The following is a 26,236-nucleotide window of genomic DNA, read 5'->3' on the forward strand; positions in this document are numbered from 1 at the left end:
GTGGCCGCCCACATGCTAATGAGGCGCTGAATATGTATTTCAGCACTTCATTAGTAAACTTCAAAACGGCCATTTGCATGGCCATTTCAAAGTTTTTGGCTAGCATAGACGTAGCCAAACAATAATGCAAAGATTTAAATGGAGAGGTGAGATTGCTCTGAATGTGGAAGCAGAGTTTGGTACCCACCCCAGAAAATGGCTGTTGATCAGAGGGCACAAACCAGGATGTGTGCTCTGATAGTGAGCCCATGCAATGCTGCTTTGTAAACATACACAGAGAACAGCATGTAGCTGCCCTGCCACTCCACTGCACAGGCGCTAATCTAGCAACTGTTGCACAGTGGCCCTCTGACTGAATGTACTCTCCAAGCTTTCACAGGCTGTTAGCCTGTTTGGGGTAACAGTGAAAAATAACAGAAAGCTCTTCAATGAGACCATGAATTTGTAATAAATTAAAGAAATGGGAAAAAGATTCCAGATAGCTTGGTGTAACCACCCTAGGTACCCAGCCATGTTGACACAGACCCACCAGGCGGAACCAAAGGAGCTGCAGACAGATTCACGGATTCCAAGAAAAAACGAGAAGTCCTGTGGCACCTTACAGACTAACAGATATGTTGGAGCATAAGCTTTCGTGAGCAAAGACCTGCTTCATCAGATGTAATGTCAGATTCCAAGGTGAGAGAGGAGCACTGATCATTTGGTCTGACTTCCTGAATAGCACTGGCTACAGAACTTCCCCAAACAACTCCCAGAGCAGACCAGAGCAGTGGTTCTCAAACTGGGGTGGGGAGTCAGGACCCCAAATGGGATTGGACCTTGTTTTAATAGGGTCATCATGGCTAGCTTTAAATTTGCTAGGGCTAAAGCCAAAGCCCAAGAGTCTACCCATAGGTGTCAGGGCTCATGTTACAGGCCCCACATGTAGGGCTGAAGTCTTTGGCGTTTGCCCCTCCCCACCTGGGGATGCGGGGCTCAGATGGGCTCAGGCTTTAGCTCTCCCTTACAGTGTCATGCAGTAATGTTTCCTGTCAGAAGGTCAAGTTACAATGAAGTTGGAGAACCCGTGATCTAAGCCATGCCTTGAGAATTCCCCATCCCACTGGGGCTGAACTGCCTGACTTGCATTTTAAATTTCATTCAGAATATTTCTTTAACATACAGTTTTGCATTTAAGTTAATACTTCCAGCCTTGCGGGACAGAGGCAGGGAAGCCTTCACACATTGTCCTGCTCCAAGCAAAACCTTGCAGCTTCCATTGGCAGGGAACCCAGAGCTCCCTTCTGTACTCAACATTCATTCTAGGCCCTGCACCTCCTCCATTAACATCATGGGAGAGTGTGGCCCTTGACCACTTACCAATTCTTGGAGTGGCCCCTTATCAAAAATTACTGCCCACCCCGATCTAAGGGGATTGCTTTATGACTTCTGGCTAGCCAGCATGGTAAACAGAAGTGCTATTTGTGACTGGTTTGGTGAGCCTGATTGTAGAGGACCCCCAGACTTTGGCTGTAAATAGCCCTGTCTCCAAGCAATTTGCCCCAAATTGATAATCTCAGGAGGTTTCTGGGGGCACTGCTATATTACAGACAGCCAAAACAGCACTGCTGTAAATGCTGTAAAAAGAAATTCCAGCTTGGTATTATCTGAAGCTAAAAACATCTTCCAGCTTGATTTAGATGGATTCAACTACCTTCCTGTTACCACGCTTGAGAGGGGAAAAAGGAAGGCAGACAGAACAGGTAAAAGACTATGTTCCTGATGACTCATAGGAATTTTTAGCCATATTGAAATGACACTTGAACAGAAGAGGTAGAAGAGGAAACACTTAGTAATACACAGTATTTACTACAACCAACAAATGGCAGTCTGCTTTTTGCTAGCATGGTTTTAATCAGGAAAAGAAATAACTAGAATTCCATCTTTAAGTGCAAAATCAACCCGACCTGGCTCATACAAGCTGTTTGTGGAGATGGTGGAGGCAAGGTGTTCTCTGCTGTCATCAGCACTGTGTTGGATCCCACTGTCATTGCTTCTCACTGGGTTTAGGGGAAAAAACGCATTAGAGTTCTGCTGCCAAGGCACACTCCTTTCACAGACAACACAAAAATACAGCAAGCTCTGACCCTGAGTCCTGAACTCATTGCCAGTTACGCAGTATTTCTAAAATATTCAGAGAAACAATCTGAAATTGCAGTTTTGATCCAGACACAGTGGGTCATGCTCCAACAATTTTATAGAAGGAAAGAGGTCAGGATAAGTCAAGAGCTTAAATTATCTCCTGAAAACATGAAGCAATGCAGTATTTTGGAGACAATGAACTACAGGTAGCGAGATGGCCACACCACACAACGGACCACCAGTGCAGATGCCAAATCCATGAGAGTAGTACTTACTACTACGCAGTTTTGAAGAGGTATCAAAGTAGGAGAAGAGTGAATCTAGCTCATCAGGGCAGAACAGAGACTCCCGCCTCACCTCGTCGCTACTTACAGCAACCACTGGGGACATGCAAGTTAGCAAAGCACAAAGCAGGCGGCAAGGAGGAGAAAGGGCAGGAAAAAGTTATTGGGAAAGTTTAGGAGGAAAGACTCTGGTTAGTACATTTCTGAATTTAAGATGTACTTCCCTCTTAAAAATCAAACAGTGCAAGTCTCATTAATTTTTTTTTCCTCTTGCGCCTCTGAAATAGACTTAACAATGAAGACCCAGTTCTGGCTTTTTACGGAGATAGCAATTCAGTAAATAAAAAATACCCACACCACATAGTAAAAGAACATGAGAAGAGATACAAAGAGAACCAGTGACATGTTCACCTGCTAAAGGGGATTTTTCAGGACTGCTGTGCCTCTTTTCCTCCTGAATTTCAGGCTGAGCTTTTGGTCTATGCTCAGGAGAAGATACTGATGCAGACTGTCTCTCCACAAATTTTCTTTCCACATATTTTGCTCTGATATAAGCCTCTTTTTCCTGCCTGCCATAGACAAATGTTAGTGAAGTTACATTAGCGGTACTGAACATAGTAAGTGGTGCACACATTCATATGAAAGCCATTATCAAAGTGTTGCAGTTCAGCCTCTGAAATGCAAAATTCTTGAACAGATTTCAAGTCCACTTTGGAAGTAAGCCTCGATCTGTTTCAGCCCCAGTGAAGAGTTTTTGAGAATGCTGAATGAATGAGCAAATGGTTATAAGAAAACCAAGCTCAGTATTGACAACAGCTTACAGGCTCATGATAGTGCATCGTACTTTAGAAACATCTGTGCACTATATCTTTATGTATGCAACAGAAATGCAATATTTAAATTTTTATGTAAATGTTGAAGTTATGCCTGGCAAAGCTAAGAGATTTTAAGAACTGGACACGTGAGTTAGATGCAAGACAGGTGACTGCAGCATAACCTACAGGTAGTTTATTTCAGGTGTGAACTAAAACAGCAATCAAATCAAGTACAGAAATAAACATATGAAAAGGATGATGGTCCCCTCATCACTGGAGTTACTGAAGAATAGCTAAGACATTAGTGGAAATGACGACAAGTATCCCGCATCAGTAGCTTTCTAGTGCTCTTGCACCCAGAGTGATCTGCAAAGCTTGGCGAACCCCAAAGCATGACACTGGGAAAGAGCAAGCTGAAGGGAATGGGGAACTTGAGCAGGGAAGTGTTTTACAAAGACCTCTCTTATAAGGGGCCCACAGAAAGAAAGATTAGAGACTGGTTCTTATAAATGATTGGGGACAGCTTGACCGTGAAGCATAAAAATTAAGAGGATAGACAGAGGCAGAATCCAAAATACCTACCTGAAGGCTGTTGAGGGGTAGTCAGCAGAAAAGAGGACAGATGGGAAGTACTGTCTGGGTCCAGGAACAAAGCAGCATTGAACAAAGGATGAACTCACAGTAAGAAATTTTCCATGAGACTTCCACAAGTAGCACTCTGCAGAGCGAGTGCAGAAGCACAAAGACAGGAACAGTGAAGAAAGATCCAGGACTGGTGTTTGGTTTGGCAGCCAATCTAGCAATTGGATCTAGCAATCAAGAAGCCAGGTCTAGATGTGGTGGAGCTGAGGGCCACAGCCATAGAGTCAAGAGAGGGGAGGGAGATCTGAGAAGGAAATAGAGGGCAAGAGCAGCAGAGAGCAGTCACCACCCTGGAGGAGTGACTGACAAGGTGCAAGGAGGAAGGAGACCAGCACTGAATGCAGTAAGGTGGTGATCAGAGAGGGAGCCCTGACACTGAGTGCACAAAACAAAGCACTGTTTTGTGAAAAGGAGTGGAAGAAACCGAGATATTCGGAAGAGGTGTATTTCTTATCTACAGATAGACAGCCAAGTAGTGGAGTAGCCTTGGGGTCAGATTGTCATCTACACAGAAGTTGAATTCACTCAGGTTAAGGACTGGGGACTGAGAAAAAGGGAAAAACCAGGGAATCAGCATCCATGTAGGACAGGGATTGCCAACCAAAAGAGCAAGAACAGTCATTTTTTTCTAATTTGGTAAAAAACTGAATAATTCAAGAGCTGCAATGCATGTGAATACCAGATGGTCCTTAATAAAAAGCATCAAACCATACTTTTTGTAATCCCTATTTTAAGAACAGCACACACACATCTCACAATGCACTATTACTGCACATATTGAAGGGGGGGAATTATCCAACGTTTCAACATCACATCTCATTGTTATTTCAACATTAGTTGTTCACTGTTCAGCTTTTAGATGGTCACTGAAATATTGAAAATAAATCAGGAGAGGGTTTTGGCATTTTTTTTTTTGTTTTTTTCACACTTTGAAATTATATCATTGGGAGCCACAAAGTCCCTAAAGAGCTGCATGTGGCTCCAGACCTGCAGGTTGCAGACCCCCTGTTGAAGGAGAAGGATGGCCTAATGGAGGAGAAAGGAGAGGACTGGACAAGGCAGAGAGCTAAAGAAAACCTGAAAGGGACAACAAAAGACAATGTACTTGGTGGGGGAAGAGTAAGAAAGGACACCCAGAGGAATATTTGCAAGGTGCATCCAACAGACCCATTACTTACTCACAAGTGCAGAAGAAGGTGTGATGAGACAATGGTAACTTTGCTAGAGACTGAATGAAAGCTCCAGAAGAGAACACTTCACACACCACAAAGCCAACCTGTGGAACTCCTTGCCAGAGGATGTTGTCAAGACAAGAAGGTGGTTCAAAAAGGAGCTAGATAAACTCATCGAGGACAGGTCTATCAATGGCTATTAGCCAGCACAGGGAGGATGGTGCCCCTCGCCTCTGTTTGTCAGAAGCTGGGAACAGGTGATGGGTTGAATCACTTGACGATTACCTGTTGTGCCCATTTTCTCCGGGACACCTTGCATTAGCCACAGTCTGAAGACAGGACAGTGGGCTAGCTGGACTTTTGGTCTGATCCACTATGTCTGTTCTTATGTTCTAATAAGGGAAGAGATGTTGGGAGGGGGAAGCAGGTAGAATAAGGCTGGTGGGAGATAAGATATGTCATTAGTGCTAAGGTCGTAACAGATGCTGCAGCAGCAAAGAGACAGTGGCAGAGAACGAGCTGAAGAAGAAATGAAGGCACATTAGAACTGATGGGCAATGAAGGTGCACAGAAGCAGCTGAAGAACAGGAAGAGGCAGACATTACAGACTGAGGCGGCTAAATTAAGGCTGTGTCTACATTAGCACTTTTGTTGGCAAAACTTTTGTTGATGAGGGATGTGAAACCCCACTCCCCCAACAGACATCAGTTTCACCAAGAAAAACACCCCTGTGGACAGTGCCATGGTAGTGGCAGATGCTCTCCCAATGATACAGCTATGCTCATTGGGTGATTCAATTATGCCGGAGGAGATCTCTATCCCAACAGCATAGAACAGCTACACAGAACATCTTACAGGAGCTGCAGTAGTACAGCTATGTTGTTGTAAGATCTGTAATGGAGAGAGAGCCTACAGCTGGAGAAGATAGAGAGAATGACAGGGGAGATGGGTCATCTGGAGAAAGGTAAAAGGAGCTAAGTAGAAGACCAAAAGGGAGGAACTGGTTGAATGTTGCTGTGAACACAGAAGTTTCATTCACTTGCACAAGCAGCTTCTATGATCCAGGAAAGCTTTGAGAATTTCCTGGCAAAAATGTGTTAACGAAAAGGAGATTCTCCCTTCCTTGCTTCAGTCAATGCTTGGCTGCTGAACAGTAACACAGAGAAAAAGGCTGTTCCAGTGGTGTCACATGAGCACATATCAGCAAGATAACAGCAAAATTAAGTTAGCTGTGTTAAGTGACAATGAAGAGAGTTTAAATGGAAAACATTTATGGCATTAATTAAAGGAATATGAGCAAAACCAAACTAAAAAATTACCTTTCGCTTCCTGGTTGTGGCTTCTTAACTCCCATTCTTTCAACTTTTGCTTCATATATTCTATTGATGACATCATTACCCAATTCACACATGAGCTACAAGACAAGAAAACATCAGCATAGCTATAAAAGGCATTCTCTCTCAGTGATATTTATACCTCACCCCTCACCATAGTATTTGGGTCTCAAAATCTTTCCTTTACAATAGTTTGTTGACAAGCCTTGTAACGGTAGGGCTAATTTTATGCAGATGAAATGAGTGCTGAATAAGAGGGAACAGATTTCTGAATGAAGCAATGAAAAAAATTGTTTGGCGTGGTAGATAAGTATAACAAGAGCATTAGTCTATCAGGGGTCTAGCAACACCGCACCGCCTTCCTGCTCAGCCATTCGTCTCCTTTTATTCTCTGCTACACCTAATTAACTAAAGCATCGTTGACTGATTATAGTACTGTCAGACCTACAGAACCTGTATGCTAGTCCACCTCATACACCATCAGAATCAGCACCAATCACTTGCACTTGTGCCAAACCCAGACGGCACAGGAGCTCCACAGGCATCACTGAAGCCAAATTGCATTTACATAACTGTTATTAGCAGGGGGACACCACAATGAATGAAAGCACTTAACTCTCAAGACCTAGATTGCAAGCTTGGCTTTTAAAGGGACAGGGAGCATTTAACTACAAAACAAACATATATGATGTTGAAATTAGAGACAAACACAATGAAATCCACACCCTCACCCCTGCTGCCATTTTCACAGGGTTATGCTTTAGGAGTAGAAAAGCAGTAAACCCAATAACTTGTGAACCATCTTCCCTAAAAACAAATGCATCAAACCAACTATCCAATTGTACAAAAGCATAAAGTGTTTCTTATATTCACGTCTTATGACACTGATTCTTAATAATCACATCATTCTGATAAACACGTACATAACCATAACTTGTTTTTGAAAATGATATTGGATTTGGTTTGTTACCCACATTTCATTAGCTAAACAAAAAACACAGTCCTGTAGCACCTTAAAGACTAGCAATTTTATTTATTAGGTCACGAGTGTTCATGGGAAGGACCCAGCTCTTGGGAAGCGACCGTCTACTAAGGCGTACTACAGAAAGGGATCTAGGGGTCATAGTAAACCACAAACTAAATACAAGTGAACAGTTTGATGCTCATGGGAAAGAAAAAAAATGCAAACATGATTCTGGGATGCTTTAACAGGAGTGTTGTGAGCAAGACATGAGACGTCATTCTGCTCTACTCTCCACTGATTAGGCCTCAACTGGGATAGTGTGGCCAGTTCTGAGCACCACATTTCAAGAGGGATGTGGAGAAATTGGAGACAGTCCAGTGAAGAGCAACAAGAATGACTAAAGGTCTAGACAGCGTGAGCTAAGAGGAAAGGCAGAAAGAATTGGGCTTGTTTAGTTTAGGGAACAGAAAACACAGGGGATGTGATAGCATTTTACAAGTACCTAAAAGAGTGTTAAAAGGAGGAGGGAGGACAAGAAGCAATGGGCTTAAACTGCAGCAAGGGAGGTTTGGATTATCAGGGTGGTTAGCATTGGAGTACATTGCCTAAGGCAGCTGTGGAATCTCCACCACTGGAGATATTTAAGAGCAGGTTAGACACACATCAGGGATGGTCTAGCTGTTAGGGACTGGACATGATGACCCCTCAAGGCCCCTTCCAGTTATAGAGTTCTATGATTCTCCAGATTCTGGAGCACTGAAGAAGTGGGTCTTTCCCATTGAAGTTCATTACCTAATAAATAAAACTGTTAGTCTTTAAGGTGCTACAGAACTGCTTGTTTTGTTTCATGAACAAACAGATTAACATGGCTACCCCCGAGACTATTTCATTAGCTATTATGTTTAAATCAGTTTGAAAATGCCATGAAAGAAAATATGAACAATCCTCTTTCACTTTCCAAGGCTACTTGGCCCACTACTAATTTGTTCAGTGCCAATAGTCTTTCCCAAGCACTAGTTCTAGTCCAAAAATTAGATGAATAATTCAAGTCCAGCTACAAGCTATTATTATTTTTAGAAAATCTCTTCTCATAAAGGATTACCATACCTTTAGCAGTTCAGGCTCCCATGTATCTAGTGTTAAGGATCTAACTTTTGAAAAGTGGACTCCTAGACTCCTGAACAGAAAAAAAACAATCCTGCATTAATACAAAATTACTGTATGCTAACAGTTTCTTATGTCTGATAGACTTACTAGTCCCTCTTGCAGATCAAGCTGTTATCCTAATTAATATCTGTATGTGGAGCTCTCTCACCATGCTTCAGAGCATATTACAAGATGGAAAAACACTTCACAATGGAGTAATGCCTTGGCCATGCTGCATGAAATGAAGCACATGCAAAGGGTTTTCTTACCTGTGTATCCCAGAACATTCAATACACAGTGTGATTCCTAAGTTGATACTGGCCCAACGAGGATCTGCCAGGCCACAATCACAGCAGGCAATGTTACCAGCAATACACTGAACCTGTTGCAGAGCACTTTCTCCTTTTAACAACTTCTCTTTTGACTCACTGCTAGGTTCTAGGCTTCCTGTAGAAGGGGATGATGATTTCTTCTCTAGTTTCTAGGAAGCAAAAAATGAACACTTTAGAGGCACAGCAGTTAATGTTGCTATGACCCTGTAGAAAACTTCCACATTTATCGCTGAACAACTGAAAAGAAAGATGAGTAAATGCAAAAAAGTCCTTATCAACTCAGTAGCAACCTGGGGCCCAAACGTAGTAGGAGCCAGTATGCTGGACAGTTCAATCACAGTTACAAAAATTTAAGTTACTTTTCTGTAACTGGAGGTTCTTAGAGATGTCTGGTCCATACCTATATTCCACATACAACATGCATGTGCATCAGGCACCTGCGATCAGAAAGCCTGCAGAGTGTCTGTTGGCCTGCGCTTGTGTCCTGGGACATCCTGTGCTCAGCACCAAGGGTTGTAATGAGAGCTGTGAACCACCTGCCTCTCCAGTTCCCTCACTTCTGTGAATCCAGGCCAAAGCAGAGGGGAAGCAGGCAGGTGGCTCAACACGGAGAGGGGCCACATATCTCAAAGAGCCACCAGTTTCCAGTAATCAACCAACATTTCTTCTTGAGCACTGATCCTTTTGTATTCCACACACTGGCGACTAATAGCAGGAGTCAAACAGGAGGGGCAGAGAGATGCAGGTGGTACAGATGTCTGTAACACGTGTTCCAGAAGATGCATCTGCAGAAGAGACTTGGGCTAAAGTGATACTTCTCGAAAGTGTGGCTGAAATACCATGCTGCCTTACAAACTTCCACCACAGGTGGTTCTCAAAGAGATGCTTCTGAAGTAGCTTGTGCTCTGGTGGAATAGGTCCACCCTCAGGAGAGAGATAAGTATTAAGAGCACAAGACTGAAGCCCCAGTTAGCTATTTGCTTCACTTCTGGTGGAAAGGTCCTAGTGTGACCTTTCAGGACTGTGACTATCATGTGGTGAGTCAAAATAGACTAGACCTCTACGTACGGGTACAAAGCATGGACGCTCGATAGACCCAAAGCAAGTTAATAGGAAGGTCTAACTTCAAAAGTGAGGAAGTAGTCTAGACTAGCAGGAATACCTGCTGTCTCTGGAAGATTTTGTTGCACCCAGAGAGAGAAGTTCCTCCATTTAGCACTGAACTATGAATCTCCCAGGTCAGTAGAGTAGTTCTTTCTTCTTGAAGTGGCTTCCTTTTCTGGTGTTGCAACATTCCTCAAAAGGGCTGGCCCTGAAAGCCCAAATGATTATGGGTACAGGAGGGCAAAGATATTCTCCAGGGAGGTATAAGCCTCAATATATAAAACTTCAGCTCCATCTTACAGCAGTGATAGAGAAGCATCTCCCAGCCAGTGATTGACATTGAACCAACTTCAAGTATGTATGCACTATCCAATCCAAGAACTGACAATGGCGGACCAAGGATAATAATGGAACGACACCCTGAATTGAGAAAAAATCTCCACATTCTGCATGACCATGAATCACCATGTACTATGAGGTGGAAAAGACCTTGAAAAAAGTGGCCTTTCTTGGCTGGTCTCCAAAATCTACGAGGCAGTGTTTAAGCTGAAGCTGTCTGCGAACACTTGACCCTCCTAAGCTGGGAGTATGTGGGAAACCATGGCAACAGGTAACTCATACAAGAAAAGGGATTTTAGCTAATATAGAAGATTTGGTGTTCATATGTATCTTCCATGTAAACTGTATAGGTGCTTTCCCTTACTATTTCCATTTTTCTATTAAGTAAACCCCCCCTCTTTTTTTTTCTTTTTTTTTTACTTTCCTGTAAGTAGCCTTACATTTGCAAACCACATTGCATGCAGGAGCCAGCATGAGTGGATTGACAAGGGGCTGACAAACCAGAGGGGAATGGATAGAGCACCAGGAACGTAAGAACTCAAGAATGACAGGCATGTGATGATGAGGGACTGAAAAAGCTGTCGGAATTACCCTGCAACAAGTGGACTGGTGGAGACCATGAGTTTGTAGGTAAGTGTCACCACTGACCTGTGTACAGTTGAGCCCAGCGGTTAAAATGCGAAAGCAGAACTAGGTCAGTGTAGAAAGAGGGCAGAAACAGGCCAAGGTTCAGAGCCAGAGGGTCAATCAGATCTGTAGGCCAGAGATGGAGCCTACAGACTATTTGTCTTCTTAAGTACACTGCCTCAATCACAGGGACCTTGGGGTGTACAGACCAAGGGGATGGACCGAGTACTGGAGAGCAGGATGTTCATATCATGACCATAGAAGTATGCACATGCCAGGACTATTTGCATATGGAAATAAGCATACTTTAGATTAAGACCTGCAAACAAGTCCACAGGATCCAATGGGGGTTGAGGGAAACTAAGCTGACCATTCAGAACTTGAAACATTGAGTGAAGTCATTCAGCCATCGCAGATATAGGATGGGTCTCCACCCACTATTCCTTTTTTGGGATCAAGAGGTAGTGGAAGTAGAAGCATTTTCCTCTGAATTATGGAGGAACTTTCTCTACGATTCCCTGCTGCAGTAGGGAGCCAACTCCTAGTTGCAAAAGTGGAGGAGGAGTACTTGAAGAGGGCCAGGAGGTGTAGGGTGGGTGCAGATGAAGTGAAATAGTTTGAAATGGGGAGAGCTAACCTTTCTTCATAACTTCTGCAACCCACCAGGCCAAAAGCCTCTTAATTCAGACTTTGAAACAATAAAGGTGAACGTCAAACAGACACCACAGTGATGCCAATTTAGATGAGTGTTCCTTTGTCCCCTCCAACAGTCTACTTGGTGCTTGTCCCTGCTCCAGGGCTACCAAGGATGAAACTGAGGGGCACTGCTGGCAGAACCACAGCCATTTCCTCAACAATTCCAAGGACACCGTTGGAACTGTTGCTAGGACTCGTGTTTGAATGAGGACCAAGATCTTTGTAGCTGCTGGTAATTTCCCTCCAGGATGCTGGGACAAATGTTGGTGCTCTGAAGGTGGGTGAGATCACTATGCTCCTTATTCTCTCATTTAAGGGTTTTGCTGCCACTTATCTGTGCACTGGGAGCCCTCAACAGACACTGCCAGTGAAAATAACCTAATCTGTGCACGCAGGGTGCGTGCACTCCAACAGAGAACTATTTGGACATAACTGCTCACAGAAGTGACTGATTCAAAACAATGCAAAATAACCTCCACCAGATGAAAAGTTCATTCAGTCGATGCACAATAGAGAAGACCTCACAAATAATTAAATTTCCTCTACAACTCAACACTTGAAGAAAAAAAGAGGCAGAAATGGTTAACGGTATTACTGGCTCCTAAGGGAAAATGTACTTACCTCAGATTCATCCCCCTTCTCTCTATATGCTGTAGCAATACTGGTCTGAACAGCTTTAATCCATGCCTGACGCAGCTTTTCAGAATCAGCCTGGAGTATGCAGCTTCTTTAAGAAATAAGAGACAGACTCTTGAGATTCAAGCAAACTGACCAACTGGTTCAAAGAACAGACTCACTCATTAAAAGCCAGATTCTCAAGCAAGTTTCATGTTAGTAACTTTAGTGCTTCCTTGTATACATACTACACTGCAGTTACTATTACTGTGAACAGCAGATATGTGCTTGGCCCGCTACAAACACAGAATGAAGACCCGCCCTGTCTCAAAGATACTCAAATCTAAGTGATGGCCATCATAGTAGGACACCCTAAGAAATCCAAAGGGTGTTTTAATTTCCACGTGGTTATCTGTACATTTCTGCTTTGTATCCCCATCTCCTATTCATGACACAACTAAATGGGAAATGGATGTCACTCCCACAAAAAGCATAGACTTCTGCTGTATAACATATGGAACAGAATTCAAAGACCAGAGACTTCAGGGATCTGATGAGGAGAAAAACTGCTTCCCACACTAGCACTCGATGGTAACAGGTCATCAAGTGTGATACTGAAAGGCTAAGAAAGAGTGGACAGGCAGAAGCCAAATAAAGGTGAAATCTGGCACCAGGGTAGGGGGAGCAGGAAACAGACAAATTATAAAATGAGTAGAGAAAAGCCAAGTACAGTAAACCCTCAAAATGCGTGATTTCAAGTTGCGCTTAACTCCCCACACCCCGGTTCAAATCCCCCATGGGCTCACCATCCCCATGTATGGCTCCAGCTAAAACCTCCCCCTCACACAGCCCTGGTTCAAATCTCTCTGGCCTCAATTCAAGACCCCCATGGCCCAGCCGACCACCCAAGAATGTGGCTCTCGCTCAACCCCCCGCACCTGCCCTGGTTCAACCCCCAACCAGCACGGTCCCGGGTCAACTCCACCCCCCACACCCCCTGCAGCCCTAACCCACCCCAGGCTCAACCCCCCTGCTCTCTTCCCACAGCCCCAACCCACAACCAGGCTTAACCCTCCCCAGCTGCCCCTTGCAAGCCCAGGACATGCCTTTCAAAAGGAGCTCTAGGTGCTCCTGCTGCTTCTCTTCCAGCTGCAGAACATGCGTTCCGCCAGGGAAAAAGCCACCCCTCAACATGTGCGAAATTCAAGTTATGCGAGCGTGTGTGGGACTGGAACCCTCACATAGCTCGAGGGACTACTGTATAACATCAGGAGGATGTGGTGCAGGGCTGTGCCTGTGTGCACACAAGAGCAGCTGGCCTTATACCACAGGACACTTATCTGACATGACCACCTTCCCTCTCTAAACTCACCAGCAAGTATGTGAGAAGTCCCGTGGTACCTTATAGACTAAAAGACAATTTTATTGTCTGTTATCTATAAGGTGCCACAGGACTTCTTGTTTTTGCAGATACAGACTAACACAGCTATCCCTCTGCTACTTATCACCAGGAAGTATTTTTATACTACATTGTGCTACTTGGGGTAGGAGTGATTTTTTAAAAATTAAATATTTTCCTTTTTTTCACTGGGACCTGATACAGAACTAATCACTGCAGAAGCAGCTCTTACATCTATGTTGCTCTTTTTCTTGAATTTATTACAGGTTGCACCTCCCTGGTCCAGCACCTTCAGGACCAGTGGTCACCAGATGACGGCCTGTGCTGGACCAGGGATGATGAACACACCCTGGTCCCTAGCTGCCACTGCTGGGCTGCCAGGGGACAGCGGCATGGGCCCTGCTGCCTTCTGCAAGGCTGCCAGGAGGACAGCTCAGCTTCCAGGAGCATCTGTCATTCTGCTGGATGAGTGATGCTGTCAAATCAGAGAATGCCAGTTTTCGGAGGTGCAACCTGTATCTCAAGTAATTGGGAGTTATCTTCTGTACTACTAAGCAGCAGACAGACAGTACTGCCTGCAACTGATCCATATAGCAGCAATCTCCCTACCAAGTGCAAAAAGCTGCCTGAATAGTCATTACTGCTGCCCAGAACATCACATACACAAGGTTCCAGAATTTACAGAACAAAAGTTAGAGATTCTTGTCCCACTCCCATTGCTACCAAAAATATAGAATCACAGGACTGGAAGACTTCAAGAGATCCTGTAATCCAGTCCCCTATATGCCCTTCTTGAGTTTCATGTCTCAAGCTGACATGTAAAACATGTTATATATGAACTTTTTTAAAAGTTACCACTTACTTTGTTGGAGAGACCACCTCGAAGCAGAAACGTCTTTCTATGTCTTCACAATGCTTAACAGTACAAAGCCTCAAGTCTTCAACAACTACTGTGGGATTATCCTACAAAAAGGTAAAATGAACAAAACAAGTCAAGTGTATGGGAAGGGGAGAAACTTACTGAAGCCACTGCTAGTCTCAACTGCGCTCTAATTTTTCCACTACATCAAAAGAGATTGCATGTGATAGCCAAACATGCAGTTAAGCATTAATGTACACAAAAAGTTAAAACAGGCTTCAAAGAGCCTCCTGCTGTCTACAAAAACTGACTGGCTTATCAACATGTGAAATTTAAGAAGTACAGTGGCTCAACTATTTTTTCCAAGGAAAGAATAATTAACTTGCAAATCAGACAGAGAGGTTACAAGTAAAACGTGCCCACATTGCACTGCAAGTGCAAAATCAGATGCTAGGTGGAAGCTGCTTTAAAATTTTGGTCCATTAAAAAAAAACTGATGCCAGTTAAAGGATTTTGTTGAGTATTTGTTAATGGTACTGGACTCAATGACGTTCTGAGGTCCCTTCCAGCCCAAGGATTCTATGAAGGTACTACACTGTGATTGTGGAAGAACAAAAATACTACTATTGTACACAGTACCTTGTCATGAAGCTGTTAGAATTGCCACACACTCCGTACCCCTAAGGGAGAGGGAGGGGTTAAGATACCTAATCAGGGCCTCCATTCTGATCCACTATGGCGATTTCTAACTTTAACTGCACTCCTCCCCCACCACTTCGACCCTTCTTCACACATCCATTATTAGACTTTTCTTCCCCAACACCAGTAACTGTGGGCACTTTGTGTAGATGTTAGTTGGGCAGGGAGCAAATAATTTGATACAGGCATATTTGCTGACAGGGATGAAGAAGGCTGGCCTCCCTGGGCTACAAGTGGGGCAGAGTTAAGGATGCTCTGTGTGATCTGTAGTATTCGGTAGCTGTGACAATATAGGTTGAACCTCTCTAATCTGGCACCCTTGACACCTGCCTGGTGTTGGAGGAGAGAATTTGTCAAACCACAAGAGGTCAATATTGTCTAGCAGCATTACCAACACTTCCAGGGCTTACCTGGCTCCTAGAAGACATTTAGGGTAAATTACAGCTATGTAACATCACAGAAGACTGAAAGCCAGGACTGGTGACTGGAAACAATTTTACGGGACCACAGACACTTGGCCATGCCCATGATAAGTGATCATACCGCTAACTAAAAATCATACCGGACTAAAGATGTTGCCAGATAAAAGTTTTGGATCTGAGACGTTCAACCTGTAGTAAATTGTGTGCCTGTTGGTAGCAGACAAAAGGATATGTATATTAAGTATCTTAACTTTTCATAACCTTGCGTTTGTGGGTTTGTGTCAGGTATCTTGTCTGTAGCAACCTTATGTGGCTCCCAACAAAGGTTTGCATGTATTCATTTCCTAGGATTTTTTTTAAATTAAGCGTGGAATGTGGATAAATAGGCAGGGAGCAAACCAGCAGGGGGAATAATGAGGCTGTTGAAGGAGTAGCATAAAATACTTGGCTCAGCAACAAGGGAAACCCAGTTCTCATGTATATTGTCATGTAGGATAAAATATGACCCAAGCGTAGCTCTTGATAAAGATATTTTTATGTGGAGCTGCTCGCCTGCACCTCCCAATCAACCAAAGAGGACTGCATGTTCCTGACCCCAATCACACTTGCATGCACTCATACAAATTTTCAGTCATATTCAGGAATATTACTTAATACTACCTATTGCACTAGATTTGGCCACGTGCCACATCTCACCCAACTTCTGTGAACCCAGACAAGGTTTTAAAACCATTATCAGCCAAGAATGAAAAACAAACTGCCAGTGACAAAACTAAAACCCAATGATCATAGAATCCTAGGGCTGGAAGGGACCACAGGAGGTCATCTAGTCCAGCCCCCTGCTTCAAGCAAGATCAACCCCAACTAAGTCATCCCAGCCAGGACTATGTCAAGCTAGGACTTAAAAACCTCTAGGGATAGAGAATCCACAACCTCTCTGGGCAATGCATTCCAGTGCTTCACCACCCTCCTGGTGAAGTAGTTTTTCTTAATATCCAACCTACTCCTCTCCTTCTGTAACTTCAGACCATAAGTCCTTGTTCTGCTATCTGTCACTACTGAGAACAGTTTCTCTCCAACCTCTTTAGAGCTCCCCTTCAGGAAGTTGAAGGCTGCTATTAAATCACCCCTCATTCTTCTCTTCTGTAAACTAAATAAGCCAAAATCCCTCAGCCGCTCTTCATAGGTCATGTGCTCCAGTCCCTTAATTATTTCTGTTGCCCTCCGCTGAACCTGCTCCAGCACATCCACATCCTTTCTTTCCTGGGGGGGGGGGGGGTGAAGCAAAACTGGATGCAGTACTCCAGATGTGGCCTCACCAGTGCCCAACAGAGGGGAATAACAACTTCTCTAGATCTGCTGGAAATGCTTCTCCTAATGCACCCCAACATCCTGTTAGCCTTCTTGCCTACAAGGGCACACTGTTGACCCATATCCAGCCTCTCATCCACCATAATCCCTAGGTCCCTTTCTGTGGTACTGCTGCTTAGCCAGTCAGTCCCCAGCCTATAACACTTGGGATTCTTCCATCCCAAGTGCAGGACTCAGCACATGTCCTTGTTGAACCACATGAGATTTCTTTTGGCCAAATCCTCCAATTTTATCCAGGTCACTCTGAATCCTATCTCTACCCTCTGACATATCTACCTGTCCCCGTAGCTTGATGTCATCCACAGACTTGCTGAGGATGCAATCCAGTCTCTCATGCAGGTCATTAATGAAGATGTTGAACAATAACAGCCCCAGAGCCGAGCCTTGGGGAACTTCACTTGAAACTAACCACCAACCAGACATTGAGCCATCGACCACCACCTGTTGGGCCCGACCATCTAGCCAGCTTTCTATACATCTTAGTCCTTGTATCCAATCCATACTTTTTACTTATGCGCAAGAATGTTGTGGGAGACTGCATGAAAAGCTTTGGTGAAGTCAAGGAATATCACATCCACTGACTTGCCCATTCCACAGAGCCAGTTACCTCATTGCAGAAGCTAGTCAGATTGGTCAGGCATGACTTGCCCGTGGTGAATCCATGTTGACTACTTTTGATCACTTTCCCCTCTTCCAATGGCTCCAGAATGGATTCTTTGAGGAGCCTCTCCATGATTTTCCCATGGACTGAGGTAAGGCTGACTAGTCTATAGTTCCCTGGATTGTCCTACTTTCCTTTTTTAAAGATGGGCACTACATTTGCCTTTTTCCAATCATCTGTGATTTCTCCCAGTCTCCAAGAGTTTTCAAAGATAGCGGCCAAAGGCCTAATTTAAAATGATATCTGTCAATCCCCTCAGTACCCTTGGGAGCTTTAATCCTGGCCCATGGATCTGTGTTCATCTAGTTTTTCTAAGTAGCTCTTAACTGGTTCCTTCCCCACCAAGGGCTGCCCTCCACCTTCCCATATTGTATTGTATTGACTTCCTATTACAAATTCCTGAACACAAGGAAGACAAAAACTGTACATACGAAGTGGGTCTTTGCCCACAAAAGCTTATACTCCAAAATATCTGTTAGTCTATAACGTGCCACAGGACTTCTTGTTGTTTTTGAAGATAGACTAACTCAGCTACCCCTCCGATACTAAAAAGCATACTCGAAGGCCACAAAAACTAACAGAAATGTAACCGTGATCAGATGCTTATTTTCAAAGAAAAACAGAAGTTTATGCTCATTTTAGACTGCAGCCTTACCCAAAGAATCACTACCAGAAGCCTCAATGATAACAACGTCCACTTACAAATCACCTATCATTTGGGGATCTTGGAGATTTATAAACCTGATATTGTCCCCATTTTACAGGTTGGAAAACTGAGACACGGCAACTAAATGGGTTTATCACAGTCATGGTGCAAGTTAAAGGCTTTCAATTTTCATCTCTCTGCTTTCGTCAACAGACCACCCTAATTCCCATTAATAACATTCTCAAGTATTAGAAGTACAGTACCTACCTTAAATTTTTTCTGGTAAACAAGCTGATTATTCTGTATCGAAAACCAGCGTCTATACAATAAAAAGACACCCAAACATATAAGAGGTTTCACAGTGCTTACCAGCTATAATAGACAAATGTAATATCTATGGAATCACACTGAACAGAAGAGTTCACAAAAGTTATGCTTCAGTAAGTCTTGATAAGTTTTCACAAGGTGTGCTTTGATTAATACAATGACAAAAGAAAAAAGACAAAAGAAATAAAGCAAGGTTAACGTAAGTTAAATCTTACAGAACTGCATGCATATTATGAGTCGTTAGTTAAGCTAACAATTTCAAAATGTTTATATTCCAGCATTTAATAAATAAAAATCATAAAAAAGTGATAAATCTATTTTAGCTTGTTTACAAGTAAACACATACTACGGAGTGGCTGGAGGTTAGACATTCAGAGTGAAATCAAGGAGTGAATTTTTAACAAAGAGAAACAATACACCAAGGATTGTGATGGACTTCCCATTTCTGGCAATTTTAAAATCAAGATTTGATGTGTTGCTAAAGATTAGTTCATCAAGCAGGGAATTATTTTGGAGAAGTTCCGGGAACTATGTTAGGCATGAGTTTGGACCACATAACCTCCACGGTCACTTCCAGACTTAGAAACTCTGAATTCTTGACGCAGATACCTTTAAAAGAAAGGTTTTAGGAAGTAATTTACGTGTTCACTAAAACTACTGTGTTGCCAGCTCTTGCTATTTTATTGCAAGTCTTCTAGTGTCCAGTGTTCGTTAAAGCCCTGGGTGCTAGAATCATGAGACTGCATGAGAATCAGCATTTTTTTAAATCTAAAATAAAAAAAGAAAAGGAAAAAAAAAAAAGCAAGTTCCCAGCCCCTATTTGTGGAGAGAAAAACTTGAAAACATTAAGTACATGCACGCTGTAAACTCAAATGCCAGACGGCAAATTAAGAGACTCCCAAATTGCCAATCTTATTGTGGAGGCCCTGACTCATGGTTTTTGAGTGTTTGGGGTTGGAAATACTGCTACTACCCCGGAAAAAACTCTGCACACGTCTCTGGTTCAGAACATCTGATTCATTATCAGATCAGGTGACTACAGACGAACTACGACAAATATAAATGATTAATTCTTGTTCAATTTTCATGGAATGCAATCACAAACTGGAATCGCTGTGAGTAACTGGCTAAAGATTGTAGGAAAAAACCCTAATTCAGTACCATAATCAAAGCTGGGTATACGTCTTTGCATATTTTAATACAAGGTTGTGTTTTATAGCCTATGATTTTGAAATGGTTATCACAAACATACTCATAGCATGTCAGTTATTTTTTGCTACCTGTTAAGATGAGAAACAATGTCGTGTAAAGTACCAACAAAACATTGTCACATTATGCTTAAAGTTGTTTAATACTGAACCCTACTTCACTAAAAATACTAACAAAACACTTGTATTTATTCAACCATCACAACCAATTTATAAAAAAAGAGGCACAAAATACTTAAACAAGAATGAAGAGGGATATAAGATATAAAAAGAACTAGATTCATGCGAAGAAATTTTATTGTGAGTTAGTACTCAGCCAGTAGACAGAAGAGATTCTACCTTTGCAATTATTATATTTCCAAATATTGTAGGAATAATATTTAATTTCAAAAAGCCAGATAATAAAAATGAAGGTTAATTCTATATGTGGCTGAAATACATCACATATGGAATGTGTTTTTTAAAGTTATTAACTAGTGTATTTCAGTTACTGCAATGTAAAAGGTATTACCCATACCATCTAAAAGGAACACATTAATCAAGAATGTAATATAACCATGGCATAGATTATGTCTAGGTTTAAAAATAACATACTTCAATTACAAAGGAAAAGGAAGATAAACTCAGGCTTATTCTTTCCTTTTGTACATACAATCAGATACATGAAAAGCAACCCCTACAAGCATAGGGAAGTGCAACACTATCACAAAAGGTAACAGGTAATGGAGCAAATTTCTAATCATCTCCATTAAGAAAGCGTGGTGAGTTTTGTGAATCCAAAAGAGTCCACTTGTGCAGTTGACATTTAGTGAATCTCCACACTGAATAAATGCCAGTATGGCAACTGTGGTATATCTGGCAGTATAAAATGTTTACATTTATGACATTTCTGAGGTATTCACACTACTTGATCTAGCTTTTACAGAAGTCAAATTAAAGAAGTCCACTCAAATTTTTAGAGATGGTCAAGGTTTTCACCAAAAATTTAACCATTTGGTATTTGGTACAAGCTATAACGAATACATATTGATTTCTGACTTGACTTTACCTACAGATCTATGCCAAATGAGTTAGTGACAGTGTAATATTTTTTTTTTAAAAGGACAGCTACAAATTACAGGGCATCAAGGGCACCAGTAGTACTACAGAGATTTAATTAATAGAGACTATCAAGCCTTTTAAAGCCCAAATTTTGGCCTACCTTAAAATGGTTATATACAAGGAGGGAAGTTCTCTGATGTCTAATCCATGTGGAGAATGGTGTGGTCTGAAGACAAAAAACTGAGGCATAATACCCTCATGCCTCTGTTTCTAAATTATTTGGATGTAACATCCCTACTGCGTTCTTGGGACTGACTGTAAGCAGTCTGAAGATGACTGGTTTTTTAAGTGCTGATCATTACCAACTATTTCTAAATATACCACTATCACCAGAAAATAGAGGGGAAGGAAGATTTTGTGAAGGCCTAAAAATGAGTTTTGTTCCTGTTGCACTTCTAGAAGCACATAACTGAAATTATGCTGGTCCACAAGGCATATAGTTTAACATTAAATGCTTCTAGAGCATTCAAAATTGCTATTACACAACAGAGCTAATTTCACTTCAACTTTATCAAAAGTAAGGAAAAGTAAATTAATTTTGCCAGTTAGAAGAGAACAAAAATGATTGAAAAACATTTTCAAACTTCTATCTTACAACAGAAAAAAATTCAAGAGCATCAAGAACATTTTTAAATGACTTTTGTATCTGTATGCAAACTTTAAATTGCTTTATTAGCATGCAAGAGGGAGTCAGTCATTCTGTTTATAGTTCGACAGGCATGCAGCACACTGAATCATCTAGACCCAAAGGAATTAACTGGTATGATTAAAACAGAAAGACTTCAAGGCCCAGTCCTGCTCCCACTGAAGTCAGTAGCATAATGGCCATTGACTGGAATGGGAGCAAGGTAGTTTTTATATTCTGGAAAAATCTGACAGTGGAGACTAAGTGGTTTTGGGTTTTTTTGTTTTTGTTTTTTTGGGGCGATGGGGGAAATTAAACTCCTCTGACTATAAATGCATCAGCCTTCTTATTGACTTAAAAGGTGTAGAAAAGTAGATGTGCTTTCAATACATGGCAAATCCTTCTGTTTTCATAGACTAAGACACTTTATATCCATTGCAAGTAGTCAAAATAAAATGCAGGGTTAATAATGAGCTTCTGCGTGCCAAAGAACATGGGGAAGGTGTAAGAAACTGGTTGGTACCTGATGTGATCTGGCTTTTTCCTGTCATGTGAAAAAATGGGGTAGGATTAAAACTTAAGGGAAAGGAGGAAGAGGAATAGAAGTGCAAAATGAGCAAAACAAGTGAAGAATTAGCATGATATGAAAACCCAGCAGAGTTCAAGGATAAGGCCTACAGTGCCATATTTGACAAAATGCTCAGAATATATACAGAGTACTACTTCCTACAAGTTTCCCCCCCACTTTCCTACTCACACAAAAAGCAAAGTTTTATAAAGCACAGAATTTCCAGGAACCCAAATGTGTTTTCTTTTAATGAACCACCACCGAGACCCATGTGTATTCTGCAGTATATATACCCACAACAATCCAGGAGTAATCTGCATACCCCTCTTTGCAAGCTTTTGATAATAAAAGTATTACATTTGAGCTCCCATCATCACTGAAGTCCACCACCACATACAGGAATATTCATAGTAAGTACTATACAAGATTCCAAAATGTTTAACTCCTAATACCTAAAAGGAACACTGTGTGCCACCCCGACTTTCCCCACACACACACACACACACACACTTGCAGAATGTACAATTACACAAAAATTACATAAAGGTAAGAACACACAACAATACAAGTAACGTCAAGAGGATGACACCTAGCTGTTTTGTCTTAATCGATACAATAAAGTTACAAGGCAACAATGTCACACTACACATAGTTTCCAAGATTCACTTGGTAACCTGTTCACAAGTTTATTTACAAATTTTATACACTGAGACATGTACCACCATCAGTATTTGTCAGCTTGCATTGACTGATTTGCTTCATACCCAATGAAAACTTGGGCCATGTTTACATTATAGCATAAAGACGATTTTAAGGCAGTTAGCTTGATTTTTACAAAGTGACTGTCTTCAGTGTAAATACCATTAGACTGATTTTAAATGGCTCTAAAGTCAACTTACTCGCCTTGACCCTCCGATGCAGCGTAACGCCAAGTTCAAATTTAAAAGGTTGAATTAATGCTAGTGTGGAAACAACATTATTTTAAATCGATTTTATCAGCCTCCAGAGGTATGCCACTATGTCCAGCATGTGCCCTAAACGTAGTCCATCTCAACCCCCTGACTGGATAACCACCTCCAGTGCGTTCACCTCCATGCGGTTGAAATCGAAGAGTAAACTCTTTGGAACATGGAATATTCAGACTAACAGACAACCCAGACAGCAAGCCACCCAAAAGATGCAGAGCAATTATCGGCTGTGAGCTGCAAACGATTCAACATCGATATTGCAGCCCTGGAAGAAGCATGTAGACCAGAAGGACACCTAATAGAAGAAAGCAGAGGGTATACATTTTTCTGGAAAGGAACCCCAAAGGGAGAAAAGCATTAATGGAGTAGTAGCTGCAATCAAGAACAAACTGACAAAGATCCTATCTGAAGTCCCTGTCAGCATCAATGAGTCTCTTGACTCTCTGCTTAAAGCTTGCCAAAAACCAACACGCAACTGTCATCAGTGCTTATGCATCAACTCTAGACTCCAAAGATGACGAAAAAGATAAATTCTACAACCAACTGGACGCAGTCCTGAAAGACACATCCAAAGAAGACAAGATTGTTCTCTTGAGGGATTTCAACGCCAGAGTGAGAAGAGACGCAGCTCTCCGGCAGACTGCCATTGGGAAAGAAGGGGTTGGTAATAGCTACTCCATTGGAATGCTCCTCCTCATAAAATGTGTGGAACATGAGCTAGTCATCACGAACACCCTCTTCTGCCAGAAAAACAAATTTAAGACCTCATGGCAACATCCTGAATCGAAGCATTAGCACCTTATCGACTATGTCCTTGTCTGCACTCAGGATCGGCGTGATGTCCTCCTCACACATGCAATGACTAGTGCTGATCACTGTTGGACTGATCAATGGCTTCTTCAATCCACAGTGGTCATTAGGATTGTCACCAAATGGAGACCTCTGAACAAACAGATCTGTCAAAAGACCAGTATACAAGGCTCGAAGGACCTCATCACACCAAGTGACTTCCAGATAGCGCTCCAAAGGAAGCTGCTGACAATACACCCTGATGATGTGGAAGAGCACTGGTGTCAACTGAAAAATGCCATCGTTGGAGCCTGTGCATAAACCATTGGCTACCAGACCAGGAAACATCAGGAATGGTTTGATGAGACTGATGTGGACATTGAATGACTGGTTGAGGCAAAAAGGAAAGCCAGCTGCATGACAAAAGGAGAGAAGCACATGCCCAGAACAAGGCAGAAGTACAATGTAAAACAAGGACTCTGGAAAACCAGTGTTGGACTGAGAAGGCACGAGAACGCCAGCACCTTGCAGACATCAACCATACAAGAGGTTTCTTCAATGCTACCAAAGCTGTTTAGGGACCTAGAAACCACAGAATCAACCCCTGAGAACAAAGGATGGTACCCAACTCTTCAAAGACAATGAAGTCATTGCTTCTCACTGGAGGGAGGACTATAATGACCTCCTGAACCACTCCTCCACTGTGGTCCTAGAATCCCTTGACCAAATCCCTCAGCAATCACCTAGAGATCATACTGCAACATTTCCTACCTGGAGTGAGGTACAAGCTGACATCGAAGCAATGAAGTGTAACAAGGCAACTGGACTAGATAGAATCCCCACCAAAGTCTTCAAAGAAGGCAGGCGAGAGCTCCATAAACAACTTCACCTCCTGATTCTCAAGATCTAGGATACGGAGTAGATGCCACAAGATTTCAGAGACACACTGATTGTCAGTCTTTTGAAGAAGGGCAACAAGTCAGACTGGAAAAACTATTGTGGTATCTCCCTCCTGGCAACAGAAGGGAAAATCTTAGCTCGTATCATTGCAAATTGACTCCTGCCACTCTCAGAAGAAATTCTCCCAGAATCCCAATGTGGCTTCAGACCATTCCGAGGAACAGCAGATATGATCTTCGCCACCCAGCAACTGCAAGAAAAATGTTGTTAACACAACCAAGCCTTACATAGGCACTTCATTGACCTGACCAAAGCCTTTAACTCAGTCAATCGTACCGTCTTGTGGACCATCCTCTCAAGACTACAAGGCTAGCCCCCCCCTCCCAGTGCCATGCAGCTGGTGGGCCAGTCCCTGTCCCACCACACCTGCATAGCTATGGGGATCATGGTTGCAGACAGCGGCATGCCCTGCCCTGTGTGGGGTGAAGGCTTCTTTCCTGAAATAAACTATTTTTCTATGCTTCACATTTTCTGGATGGGGCTTACCAAGTGCTGTGGGCTGGCCCCCACCAGCAAATTTTTTCTGAGATTGGCCCCTCAAAGGGTAGCGGATATTTTTGGGGCTGGCCCTCCCACCTAGGCACATAACTGATTGAATTATATCAACAGGTTACTCAGATGGCCCCTGCCAGCTGAGTTTTTCGGGGGTCAGCCCCTCAGAAGCAACACGTGCTGGGGGACTGGTCCCTGGCAAATGAGCCATGGGTATCTGCACCTGTGGATGTAGATGTGGATATCCATGGATCATTTCTGTGGATACAGATAAAAAATTTGTATCTAGAACCCTGCAGGTTTGCAGATATCCATGGGGATCCACACCCACAGTTATGAATGTGGATATCCACAGATCACTTTGCAGATGAAGATACAAAAATCAGTAACCATACAGGGCTCCACTCAGATGCATGCCACAACAGCAGACTTCTAAGTACTACCCACCTCCAAGGGTGCATGAGATTATTGACAAGTAGATTGCAGACCAGTTCTACTAAGCCTAGTGTCATCGCTAGTGTGGGTAATGATGGCATAGTGCATTGTGAAAGTGTGCACTGATGATCACGCAGCAGCGCAAGACATGTCCTAGATTGGGATGTGTGCCAGGAACACTGAGGAAGAGTTCTGTGACCTGGTTAAATGCCCCCAACAATCGGAGGCAGGGGCACCCCAGCTGGGTTACAGCAGGTGTGGATGCATGAGGTGATCCAGTTTGAAATTCTCTTTATGGAGACAAGATGGCCCCTTACCTGCTCTGCCACAGATAGGAAAACCTAGGTAGATCTCCAGAATGGCTTAGTTCAGTGTAGGTAAAAGACCAGGGCCCACCTTGTGTTTAACATGAGAAGTGTGTCTCCTCACTCAGCGTGCTGGCTTTGGGACAAAGGAATGCCAGGCTCATGTGAAAAGCAGACACCAACCTGTGGAGAAATGCCAGGTGTAGCCAG

At 42.7% G+C, this 26,236-nt stretch overlaps 1 protein-coding gene across 2 annotated transcripts in view; it reads right to left on the reverse strand.

The window, feature by feature from the left end:
• The window catches only part of ACAP2 (ArfGAP with coiled-coil, ankyrin repeat and PH domains 2), a 157,403-nt gene that overhangs the window by 24,784 nt on the left and 106,383 nt on the right, over positions 1–26,236 (reverse strand). For both annotated transcript variants that reach the window (XM_075003958.1, XM_075003957.1), the window contains 8 exons: positions 18,516–18,567; positions 14,453–14,553; positions 12,198–12,303; positions 8,748–8,959; positions 8,440–8,509; positions 6,354–6,448; positions 2,817–2,974; positions 1,947–2,039 (listed from right to left, as the gene is read on the reverse strand). In XM_075003958.1, the coding sequence (XP_074860059.1) occupies positions 1,947–2,039; positions 2,817–2,974; positions 6,354–6,448; positions 8,440–8,509; positions 8,748–8,959; positions 12,198–12,303; positions 14,453–14,553; positions 18,516–18,567 (887 nt within the window). The remainder of the gene's footprint in view (positions 1–1,946; positions 2,040–2,816; positions 2,975–6,353; positions 6,449–8,439; positions 8,510–8,747; positions 8,960–12,197; positions 12,304–14,452; positions 14,554–18,515; positions 18,568–26,236) is intronic.

This window comes from Carettochelys insculpta, chromosome 10 (genome assembly GCF_033958435.1).
Source record: "Carettochelys insculpta isolate YL-2023 chromosome 10, ASM3395843v1, whole genome shotgun sequence".
In the NCBI taxonomy this organism is placed as follows: Eukaryota; Metazoa; Chordata; order Testudines; family Carettochelyidae; genus Carettochelys; species Carettochelys insculpta.